Genomic DNA, 13139 nt, shown 5'->3' with positions numbered 1-13139 from the left:
GGGTGTGCATATAATACATATGAATCTTAGTATGGAAAAACTGTACTATTTAATTTATATACCTGAATTTCCTATATACTTGCATTTAGTTTATGACATTTTGATATATTACATTCAAACTTTATGTAATTTAAATTGAACATAATAAAATTTTTTACCAAATGAACTCTAATAAAAACATAATTTTTAGGAAGCTGAAAAAAATAAAATAAAATAAAATAAAATAAAATAAAATACTGATCCTCTAACAAACACACACACAAAAAAAAGCTAAAATGTTTGTTTTGCTGCTTTTGTTCTTTTCATCTTTTAAGTTTAATTAAGATATACTATGTTTTCAGACTCAGGGTTTCCTCTCATGGCGATATTTTTAGAATAGATTTAATTTCGCTGTGTTTTCTTCCTTATTTATGTATTTACTTATAGCATTGGAGCTTGAACCCCAAGGCACTCTACAACTAAGTGACACTCCCAGCACTTTTGAAAAAAAAATAATTTTTAGAAGAAAGGATTCAAACTTGAAGGCCTCTTGCCTCAGCTCTACTCAGTACTGGGTAAAATTATAGGGATAAACCAAAGTGTGTGGCTCTTTTCTAATTTCTAGTCAAATGTTAACTTGAGTATCTTGTAGGGAGTGAATTAAAAAAATCTGGAGGGTGAAAGTTGTGCTGCAAATTATGTAGACTGTTTAAGAAGCAAATCCTTGTCTTTTATATACCTAAAAGCAATAGGCATTTAGGCAGAATGTTTTTCAGCATAAAAATATCCAGTTTCCAAATGACTAGAGTTTTAAAATATCATAAAACCTCAAATAAGACATGTATCTTTATGCACATGCATATACTGACTACCAACTGCATACAAAATACGACAGCAGAACAAATGTAATAAAACATGAGCTCTGTTCACAGAGAAAATATGTCCCCTTTTCAAAGGTCTTCCTTTTAATAAGCACATTTTAATGGCATGCCTTCAACTTTCTTTTAAAAACTATTTTAGCTTTTAAAATAATTAGAAGAAAATATGTTTTTAGTTTCTGATGCTACACACATCTAATAATAGATATCTCTGTTCCTAAGGATGAAAGTGACTGTAAAGTTCTCTTTCCCCACTAAAACATTATCATTCACTGAGAACTGAGCCCTCTAACAAAGATGATGCTAAAGGCCATGCTATATGCTTTCGTGAGGTTGTATGAAGAAACAGGATCAGTTGGAGGTACCAGGCAGACGTGGTATTCCTTGACACCTGGAACATTTATGAATTCTGGTGCTTTTATTTATTTTATTTTATTTTTATATATTTAGTACATGGTCTATAGCGTCTTACTACACAGATCAGACTCACCTGTATTCAGCCTCCCAAGAGGTGGAATTACAGGCACGCGCCACCATGCCCAGTCGCAATCGCCATCTCAGCATACCCCAGAGGCAGGGCTGACATGGTATGCCAGGGATTGAACCCTGGTCCCTGCACCTGTCTCAGCAGGCACTTTAATCCACTGAGCTATCTGGCCAGCCCTTGACTTCCGTCTGATGCTTTTAACTTTGCTTCGTGGAAGCATCTTTCATGGTAAGCAGATTTAAAACTGTTGAGTCACTGGCTGGGCCAGATGGCACAGGCCTGTAGTTTGAGGACTCAGGGAGCTGAAGCAAGAAGATAACCACCAATGCAAGGTCATCCTGGCCTACATTGTGAGTTCAAGGACAGCCTGAACTGCACAGTGAAAACCTGTCTCAACAAACAAAGAAACAAACAAAAAACTGTGGAGCACCTTCCACATTGTAAGCTTAATAATTCAATACTTTGAATTTATTTCCATTAGTCAAATTATCTAGCCCAGTTCTCAACACATTATGATAAAGCTTTGAATTCTAGACCAAAAATCATGTCTTAGCTTGCCATAACATGCAAGTTATATCTCAATTTAAAAAAAAAACAATTTTATTTTGTTTAAAATTCATGTATTTTTGCCCCAAGTTTGATCCTTATTACTGAAGAAGTAAACCATAACTAGAATGAAACCAAAAATAGAATTAAATACAAAATTTCTTTAAGTTATGACCTAAGTATAAGCATCAAGTTAGAATCTGCAAGCATTACACGGCAACAATCAGAGATGCTCAGCGCAGAAGAAATGTGTGACTGCAGAGAGTAGTCTCCCTGGGAGACTGAATACCTTAGGTAGCCCAGTTGTTCCAGATGTGTAAAGAATATACAGAGGATGCTCTGAAAGCACAGGAACACAGTCATGGGACTGGGCTTTTGCCATCTCTTCTTTCCAATCAAGGTCACGACCTGGCACCAAAGGAACTTCTTCCTGTACAGCCAAAATACAGAAAGCATACACTGAAGAAAGTCAATTAAATCAGGAGCACAAAAGAGAGACTCTAACCTTATATAAGTCTGAACATCTGCCTGAAGATCCATACACGTATGGTACTAAACAGTGGATTCATGGCTAAAAATCTCAAGGTTGCGAGTTGAGATAAGTGTTTACAAGTCCCACTAGTGTGATGTGGGCTTTGACTGAATTGACAAGAACATGTTTTATTCAGGTCTAGGGATACACGTAAGAAATTTAATCTGGTACAGTTATGTTTCCATCAACACTCAGGGCTTAATTAACGCTAAGGTTCATAGATTCACATGCCCTAAGAATTTATACACTGAGCTCTGTTTTGTTTTGCATCCTATTTCTTTTGCTTTAGAAGCTCTGTCTTCATGAGGAAATGTTGATTAACCTATTAAGTTTCTCTTCATAGAAGGGCAGTTGTAATACTGTAGCCAAAAAACAGAATGTCAAATTATCTGCCAGGCTACAGGAAAATTTTACTCTTGCTTTTTCAAGAACACTGACTGACCAATTTTTAAAATCATTGCAATATATACAAAGTGCTACCTAAATTTGCCTCCTTCTGGGTCATTAATTACTATGATAAAAATGTTTTTCTTTATCTGAGAACCAAACTTGGTGCTATAAATTTTGGGATAATCAAGGCATCAGTTAAACTGCTATACTTTAAATAAATTAAGCAGGTCTCTTTAAACACGTGGCTGTGAAATTGACACAAAGATGAACAGTAAGGAAAGGACTTAAGGAAAGTTTATTATAATGAAGAGTTACAACTGTCTAAGCAGAGTTAATATCCATTCAATATTTGACTGTTTTCAGAAACGTTAAGTTCAAGATCATGCATGCAGGGCTTTATGATCGATGAACATGTTAACAAAGGCAGGACTGGACTGCATGCTCCTTGGTGAAGTTAGTGAGGCCCACCAATCAAAAGGTCTGTAGTCCTTCACTCCACGGCGGTGATATTTAAGCAAAGCACAAAGTCTCTGAGATACTTGGAAATACTGAGCCTCTTTCCTCTCCATGCTCCCTAGTATGTTAAACAGTTTGTAAAACCTGCTCATATATTTACACAGGTATGCTTACAAATATATGTTTTAATCTAATATCATAAATGTGACACCTGCAAGAATGAACTCAACCATAGATAACAATCTGAACTGAAGACCTGAAGGTAACTTGTGAGGCCCAGGGGCTTCTCTAGCCCCACTCTGATTGGCACTAGCTGATGCCATCTGGATAAACAGCAAAAGTCAGCTATGAGCTGATCATACTTTCACTTATTTTTATTCATCAGATAAAACAACTCAGTATAAAATTATCAAACTTTTTGACGTATTAATTAGAGTCCGACAAATATCAGCTCACTGCAGTGAAAAAGATGGATTTGGGATGGGGGAGATAGCTCAGTGGACTAAGTGCCTGCCTGGCAAGACCAAGGACCCAGGGTCAATCCGTGGTACTACATGTCATGCTGGCCCCAGAATCTTGGGCACAGTGTGCCAGGCAATGAAACTGGGTGTGGTGGCACACACTGGGGATGCTGAGACAGGAGAATCATTATGAGTCTAAGCAACATAGCAAGACCCTGTACCAAATAAATAAATAAATAAGAAAAAGAGGGGTTGGAATGATCACAAAAACTTACAGACCTGTGATTTTTATTAGTCTGTAATGAAAGAATGACTTGAATGAATGTTGACTGTTTAATGTAAGAATTGTAGATATGAATAAATAAGCTTTGACCAATTGAAGGGAGAGAAGAGGCAACATTAGCTTTTACCCATGCGCACTCACTTTCTAGTTCTTACAAATTTTTAAAGCACGTATTGAGCGCATCCCAGAGGGACTGATGCGATATTCTTTTTATGCTGTCCTTGCTTGCCAGAGGCATGGCAGTAGCAGCCACATCTTTACTTCCTCTGGCACAAAAGCAATCATTGTTAATGAGACGCATCAGCCTCCTAATTTCTGTCTCTCTAAACTCAACAGCAATCAATCAAGTTGGTTTAATTACTGCTTAAACAGTTGGTCGCACACCAATAGCAAAGGCATTCAAAGCCCTCATCTATGTCACAATAGAAGACCAGGCCTGGTGACAACAGGAAGAGGGACAGTAGCAAACTGACTGTGGGCTGGGGCTGAGCAGCAGAAGAGAGAGCACATCTCCTTTAAGAAGAAAGAAAAGATACTTACATTGAAAAAAATCTAAATATAACCTTATGTAAAGAAAGAATTTATATCATGTTCAAAAATTGTTGAAACTGAACTCAGTCCTAGAAATAGCACATATTCACTGGACTTTGTATTTTAGCTGTTTTATGCTTCATTTTCTTTTTTTTTTCCATAATTTTATTGAGAAACAAATAGCAATGAGACAGTTTCAAAACCGATTAGTAGAACAGATTCAATACATTGCATATTGTTGTCTTAGTGGTTATTCATTGTAAGATGCAGACATGATATCCTGTCCACAAACACTAACAGAATAAATCTTTCTATTCATTGAATTAAGAGAATATAGCTGTGTACCTATCCTAACTATTTTGAATATACAGATACCAAATGGTCATTCATTTGTATTCCCTTTTTTTGTTTAGTTTTGTCATTTAAATATTATAGGTGTGTGAATTCAGCAAAATATTCCAAAATAGTCCAGTTGTTGGATGAGTTTGTGAGAATTAACTTTTAGAAAACATTTGACAGTGCTTAGCATTGAGCTCAGCCAATGATAAATTCTTGATAAATTCTACACGAATCCACACGTATAATCAGCATATGTACATTCACTATTTGTTGCATATGTTGTCTTCATCCCACTGTCCTCTCTTACCTAAGAACATTTTTTGTTGTTGATTTTGTATTCCTTAATTGAAATAGCAATAAAGTCATTTTTAAAGAACTATGCTTGTGAACATTGGAAAAAAACATAAAATTCTTCTCCAAGACAAGCACAAACACTAAAATAATTGAGTGCAGCAGTTTGTGAACTGTGGACTGCTACATCTCTACCTGGGAATTTAATGTGGGAATGGAAATTGTTAGGTGCTAATCAAAATGACAGAGTTTCAACTCTGTTCTCGTAGCCTGTCATTTAAGTACTTCCTCCAGATAACATCTCAAGAATTTCACAAAGTGTACATGATTCTTTGCACTCATAATTTCTCTTTCACAAAAATATTTTATTTTGAAAAGATCCCAATTTGGCCCCATCATAAATAACTGAGGACTTGCTGTGGTGTAGAAAAGTGTGGCCGTCAGGTCAGTGTTAGTAGAGTGCCTTAACAACCAAATAGTAGGCAGTTAATACTATTTCTTGATATAAATAAAAAACTCAAAGTAATAAATAACACTGCAAAGAAGTGAATTTATTAATATTATTGTATTTCTATATTCCAAGTGTTATACTTTAAGCTAGTTCTTCATGATGATAGTAAGTTTTATTTATATCTTTCTTCCTGAGAAATAACACATCCAGGATGTATATTTAACAGTTTTTCCATCAAGTATCCATTTCAGTCAAAACTCAGATCATCTTGACTACAATACCTTAAACAAGAACCAAATTAAATATTGAGGTTACCATATTCGGACGATTATAGATGAGCACTTTATTGGGTTTGTGTTGCCCTATTTGTAGGGCTTCTTCTATAAGCGGGATGTACTCTACTTTCCGTCCGGGTTCAATGCCAAATGAGGCTGTTACGAGCACCTTGGGCTGAAATGAAAAAAAAGAGGGAGGGAGAAAAACGATTTAACCACCCTAATTGAGTTAATCACAATATTTGAGGCACAGATTAGCAGTTTAAATGTTAGACTAATTTTGTCCTTCATTGAATAAGTCATCTGAAAACCAATAAACCCTTTTAAAATGTTACAGAATTGATCATTACCACATATTCTCTTAACTGTTCAAAATTAGGTACTCAGTGATGTTTTGAACTCATAGATACACTCAACAAAAAATACTTTCTGGAGGATTTGTTAAGCCAGGTCATTGTGATCCAATGACGTGTAAACCTTTTGGCTTCTCAGTAGCAAAGCTACATGCGCGGGCCCACACACAAACACACACATGCATGCACACAAACATGAACACACACACATGCGCGCACACACACACACACACACACCCTCCTAAGAAATGGACCTTGCTGAAGTTGTAGCTGTTTTACGGGAAGAGTACTCATTTGGTAGCAATTTGAGAAGAATTTCTAAGACACTCTGTATGAGAGTTTCTTTTAAATGCCTAAAGAGTTCACAGAAAGAATAATTCTTTTTAAGCTGTTTCTTGTTCTAAATACACATTCATGTTCACAAAACATTATGTTTGCAATTTTAAAATTCGGAAAGGATGCTCCAATGAGTTAAGCTTTATGACTGGCAAAGCCTGGCCATGTCTGCATCATTAAGATACATTCAGCAAACTATTGAGCCCCACAACTTGCTGATCTTTCTTTTATTTAATGTATTTAGGACGAGGTCTACAGGGTCTCACTACATAGACTGGACTCATAGTGATCCTCCTGTTTTCAGCCTCCCAAGATCTGGGAATACAGGCATGTGCCACCACGCCCAGTCTTAATCACCCTCTTAGCACACCCTGGGGGCAGGGCCTGCACAGCAAGCTATGAATTGAACCCTGGCCACTAAGCTCTGCCTAAGCAGGCATTTTAGTCCACTGAGTTTTTGGCCGGCCAGTTCTTCAAAACATGAAATTGTGACACCTCTACTACTGCACTGTGGACTGTGGTTCTCTAAAGTCAAGGTTGGGCATCGTTTATTTCTGTGGTTCTCCTGTCTGCTACAGTGGTTGGGATGCCATAAGCTCTTAAGAAAAAGCATGGAACTGAACCAGGCCAGGCAGATAGCTCAGTAGAATAAACACTTGTCTAGCAAGCACAAGGTCTTGAGTTCAATCCCCAGTACCGGAAGAAAAAAAGAAAAAAAAAACATGGAACTGAAGCAAAGTGCATAGCAATTTGCAGGAAAAAAAATGTCTTTATTAGCTATCCCATGGTATTTCTTCACAAAGAAATCCTTAGCAAGGAAACATAATAAAATTTCAAGAGATAAATAACCAATCTATATTTCATCTATCCTTGAATTCTGATTTTGGGTTACTAGACACTTCATCTGTGGAAGATTTGTACTGTGCCAACTATATACACAGAGTTTTTTTGTTTTACAAATATCATTGAATAATCATGGAATGGAACTCAGTGCAGTTATACAGCTTGGCTACAGGAGGCAAATGCAAAAGGAGGGCCAGATCCGACTGCGGGAGCTTTTTCTTTCTACTACAGCAAGCCACCCTTTAAAAGGAAGAAAAGAAAGCGAAAGGAAAAGTAAGTTGCATTTCTTTTTATTTTGGTCTAAAGAAAGAATTTGAATATAATATGCATTTTAATACCTGCAGTACTTGCAAAATATCTCTAGATAACAATCTCTAGGATTAGAACGCTAAACTAAATGAAGGGAAGGTTCATTATCAAATTGCAAACATATGGAATCCACCATGTACAAAATATCTCCTGAAAAAACAGTCTGTTCCAGCTTTCCATTAATAACATTTCATTAGACTTGGGGTCCAACTTAGTTGTTAGAAAACATCCTTTTCATTTTATTGGTTATAATGAAAATATTTTCTATAGCTATTTATTTAAAATTATGATATAACATAGACTTCATTTATTATATTTCACATGTGGGTTTCTACTTCCATTTTCCCTTCTTAAATTTCTCTTGCTAGTAGGCATTAATGATAAAAGTATGCATTTATTGAAGAGGCTTCTAAAACAGGTTACACAGCTGTGAGTATGCCTGTTATAAATGAGAACTCCTGTCTCTCCATAAATATGTTTCATTTCTTCAGGTCTTTTAAAAAGCTTTTGAAAGCAAAATAACACATCCAATATCTTGGTCAGAATTTCTGGAGTCCATGGTTTCAGAGAAGTCATCAGCTTTGCACTCATTTAAAAACAAGTTACAGACTCATAATTCCTCCTAGATTTTTCATAAGCATTAATATATTCATTTTATTTTATTTTAAAGAGTAAAAAGAGGGCTGGTGAGATGGCTCAGTGGTCTAAAGCACCTACTTAGAACAAGCATAGCAAAGCACAGCGACCACGATTCAATCTCCCAGCACCACATGCCAGCCCGCCCCGCCCCCTTGTGGGCTGAGCTGGCCACACACACACACACACACACACACACACACACATAAATAAATAAAATTTTTTTTAAAAAAGAGTAAAAGCAAAAACAAAGACAGAAACAGAATAACTTACAAAAGTACATATGGTACAGAATTTGAAAACAAGAATAAAAAATTAACAATGATTGTTATATATATTTTATCATCAAACCTGTTACTCAGGTTAGCAGATAAAGATATGCAAGATTTGCCAAATAATTAAACATTAATGCTTGCTTTCAATAAACCTTAATTTTTTTCTTGTCCTTTTTACTTTTAAATTTAGTTTAAAGATAATATAATAATAATTCATAAGACATTAGAAATAGTACACATTTAGAAGAACAAGAGGAGAGGTATTCAGCCATGGTTTTTGTATTGCACATTGCTGTCTTTGATCATATGCATTAATTTAATATAATTTTTAAAAAAAGATTAGAGATAGTCAACTCACATCCTCCTACTGTTCATACCTAGTCTATAACCAGATGAAAAGAGATATCAACCAATGGGAGAACCTTCCATGTGCAGCAGTACACTCGCCCTGTTAAGAATGCTTTATCTGAAGCTTGGAAACCTCTTGGGGCAGCCATCTCCCTTTCCTGCAATAAACTTCTTTCCTCATTTTCCTTCAGTATATATATTAAAAATCAGGACATAAAAATATGAAACTCAAGTATTAGTTTTCTCTAAATATGCCAAATACATATCTTTATTTCCATCTTTAATGTTTGACCTGCCCAGTGGCCTTGATGATACAATTATGTATTTACTGACTGAATTTTTCAAAAGGCTTTTCTCATTCATAGCTGCTATTGTTCTGCAATCATACCATCTACCGCATGTTCTTACTTTAATCTCCACCCCCTCCTTTATGTCATTTAGAAACCTTTCCATTCTTGGCATTCCTTAGACCATGACACTCCTGCTTAAAATTTTTCATTGATTTGCCTACAGCTCACATAAAACCTACCTCTGAAGCTCACCCTTTCTCCCTTCTCTGCCACATCACTTCTCTGGCTTTTCTCCCAAAGGACTATTACCCTTCTTCATCCTAGGCTTGACTCTTTCTCCATTTAGGGGAATCCACTAAATCATTCTATTAAACTACATGAATCTTAGCCAAGGTTTTAACTCAAGTTATCTCCTTTCTCAGGAATCCTTCTTTAGCCACCCAACCAAAAAGAAAGTTCACAGTCTAATTAGGGATCTACCTCCTCTACTTAGGGATCTGATTCTGGTATAGTCTTATTCAGACCCAGACTTATGTGTCTGCTGATGCATTTTCTAAAGCTGTGTGTTACAGTAGCAGAGCTGAGTGGTTACCTAGAGAGACTTCTTTTACATAGAACCCCCCAAAAATGTTTGATTAATGCTTACACATCAAAGAACAAATGTATCCTATTTGTAATGAAGAACAAAAAGCAAAAGCATTTTGATTGATTTCTCCATAGATTAGGATGGCTATTCTATGGGGAGCCACCTCTTGACTTCCCCAGAGAAAGCACTTACCTTTGAATGATCAATGCGGCTACTTAGTTCTTTAGATGCAAATCCTCCGAATATGAGACTGTGGATAGCTCCTATCCTTGCACATGCCAGCATGGTATACATTGCTTGAGGGATCATGGGCATGTAGATGACCACAGTGTCACCTTTTTTGATACCGTACTTGACCAAAACACCAGCTAGTTTAGAGACCTGTTAAAAAGATCATTAGGTCAGCAAGGGTACTCTATATTAGTTCACTAAACCTACAGGTTAAGACAGTAACTTCAGGAAGTGATAACCACCCCCCTCCTCCTCTTGGTCCCTTCGCCATTCGAGAAAGATCTCTCTACTTTTGTTATCTATCTCTTATTTAGTTCATCATTTATATCTTGGGTTTCTGATATGAGTAATCAAGCAATATTTAAGCTCATGTACCTGATTTATTTATTTTAACATTATAGTCTGAAGATGCCTCAATTTTCCCGTAAATGGCTAAAGCTTATCTTTCTTGGTAGCGGAGTAGTACTCCTCCATATATAAACACATTTTTGTTATCCATTCATCTATTTTGATGAGCTTATAAGCAGTTTCCAAGATTTATCTATTGTGAAATGGGCCACTATACATGAGTATACATGTATCCTTGTAATATGATGCCTTCAACTCTTTCGGGAAGATACCTAGAAGGGGAATGGATAGGTTAGATGGAATTTCTAGTTTTATTTTTTTTGAGAAATCTCAATACTGGTTTTCATAATCCTTATTCTGGTTTTCATTTCCACCAACAATATTAAAGAGTTCCTTTGTTTTGTTTCTTTAATCCTTCTCATTATCTGTTATTCTATTCTTGATGATAGCCTTTCTTTCTGGAGCAAATGGATTCTCAGTGGCTTTAATTTGCATTTCTCTAGTGGCCAGAAGAGTTGAGTATTTTTTATGCATTTATTGATCTTTTCTATTTCTTCTTCTGAGAAGTTTCTTTTACTTAAGTTGTCTATTTCTGATTGAATCTTTAATTTTGGGGTGTCTAATTTTTTGAGTTATTTATATATTCTAGATATCATTCCTCTTTTCAAGGAATAGTCGCCATTTTCCCCATTCTGTGTATTATGTCTTCAGGGCCTTGCCTTACAGTACTTGTTCTTTTCACTATTTAAAAACAATTATTTTTCCTTATATATTGTACATTATTTTCTGTACAGTCAGATTATGGGTCCAAAGAGGAAAGTGATTGATGATGTAGAGTGTGCCTAAGGAGAGTCACATGGAGAGAAAACATTCTCTTAGGATTTCACAGAGAGCACATTGGTCAAGCAATGGCTGTGACTCATCCACATGGCTGACACTGACAAAGGATCTACAATCTGAGGTACAGGATCTCAGGATAAATCCTGAGGGGATTTCACTGACATTATCAGACCCAAAAGCTGCATCTCTTGTTACATAGGTCCTGCTTTACTTTGGTCTTAGCCATCCAGCAGAAAAGTATAAAAATGAAATATAAGAAGTAAAGCCATGCTGTTATGTTGAGCTGTAGGGGACTCAGGTCAACAATTTCTGACATTGCCAGTCAAGCGGAAGATCCAATGCTATTACAGACTACTGGACTCTTTTAGAATATTTTGCTAAAAGTTTACACACTTATAATATTCAAATAACAGAACTTAACAAAAAAGGGGATACAGATGAATGTCCATTTTGTATCTGTGTATTCAAAGTGGTTAGGATAGATATATAGTTACATTCCCTTAATGAATAGAGGGATTTGTTCTAATGGTGTTTGTTAATAGGATATCATGTCCCATCTTGTACAGCAATTAACCACTAGCAAGAATGTATGCAATGTGTTAATTATTGAAACTGTCCTACCAATTTGATTTGAAACTGTCTCATTGCTATTTGTTTCTCAATAAAATTATGGGAAAAAAAGTCATTCCCTTTCAGACCAACACACACAAATTTCTTTTTACTTACAATGTATTTTTAGCATCAAACATACAAATGTCCCTTTCCCCTTAACATGAGCTTTTGCAGTTTCTAGGTGTGAAATCATACTAGATCATAAGCCCACAGATTATATAATTTGTTTCAAAAATCACTCCCGCAGGACAACTGTGGCAGGCCATTAGAATTATGCCTAGATAGAAATAATTCAATATTCTTTTACTTAAAAATGTTTTTTTCAAGCATGTCATAGTCATAGTCATAGTCATAGTCACCTATTGTCACAGTGCTGTAGGATAAGGAGGTAGATGGGTCATAAATTCAAGCCCAGCTTTGCAATTTGTTGACTTTGTGGCATGCTACCTGGGATAAAAAATAAAGAGGGATGGAGCTATGTCTCTGTGTGAAGGCCTTGAGTTCAGTTTTCAGTACCACAAAAAAAAAATCATTTAAAAGTCTTCTAGGGCTGGGGACATAGCTCGGTGGCCTTAGCGCCTGCCTGGCAAGTGCAAGGCTCCAGGTTCAATCCCAGGTGCTGCATGCTGTGCCCCCCTGGAATTCAGGGTGTGCCATATAAAACCCAAAACTTGGCTTGGTGGTACATTCCTGTAATCCCAGCATGGGGGAGGCTGAGACAGGAGGATCCCTACAAGTCTGAGCTACACAGCAAGACCCTGAACCAAGTAAATAAATATATTTTTTAAAATCTTCTAAATATTCTTTCACATAAAAGAAGGGGGTGGGCTTTAGTAAGTTCTCCCCTCCAAGCAAAAAAACATAAAATCATGGGATGAATCATCTTAAAAGATCACCAATCTTATCAAAGAGGGTAGTGAAGCAGAAAAATGGGTCGCAGAGAGCAGAGGAGGGGAGGATGTCATGCTCAGTGGGAAACCAGGAAGACTGCACTGAGAAAACAACATGATAGCAAAGACCCTTACAAGGTTTAGAGAAGTGGAAACTTCAGTACAGCTGTGTAAGCAGAATGAGGGTCATAAGCGACTCTTCCTAGCAAACGTAAGGAGTACTTGAAGCTGGTGACATGGAGCTGCCCATAAGCTCGCTTCTCACAGGCCTGTAGGAGCCCGTCTGGGGACTAGAACTCCAGCCTTCTTTGGAACATGACTGTCCAAGATAATGAATAGAGAA

At 36.5% G+C, this 13139-nt stretch overlaps 1 protein-coding gene across 1 annotated transcript in view; it reads right to left on the bottom strand.

The window, feature by feature from the left end:
* The window catches only part of Acss3 (acyl-CoA synthetase short chain family member 3), a 213141-nt gene that overhangs the window by 141237 nt on the left and 58765 nt on the right, over nt 1–13139 (bottom strand). Inside the window, exons 3-5 of the mRNA XM_004623760.2 lie at nt 10068–10256; nt 5940–6074; nt 2180–2320 (exon numbers count right to left, since the gene is read on the bottom strand). Coding sequence (XP_004623817.1) covers nt 2180–2320; nt 5940–6074; nt 10068–10256 — 465 coding nt within the window. The remainder of the gene's footprint in view (nt 1–2179; nt 2321–5939; nt 6075–10067; nt 10257–13139) is intronic.

Source organism: Octodon degus, unplaced genomic scaffold (genome assembly GCF_000260255.1).
Source record: "Octodon degus isolate 3935 unplaced genomic scaffold, OctDeg1.0 scaffold00004, whole genome shotgun sequence".
NCBI lineage: Eukaryota > Metazoa > Chordata > Mammalia > Rodentia > Octodontidae > Octodon > Octodon degus.
The sequence above is the reverse complement of the archived record's forward strand: the minus strand, read 5'-3'. Positions and strand labels throughout refer to the sequence as shown.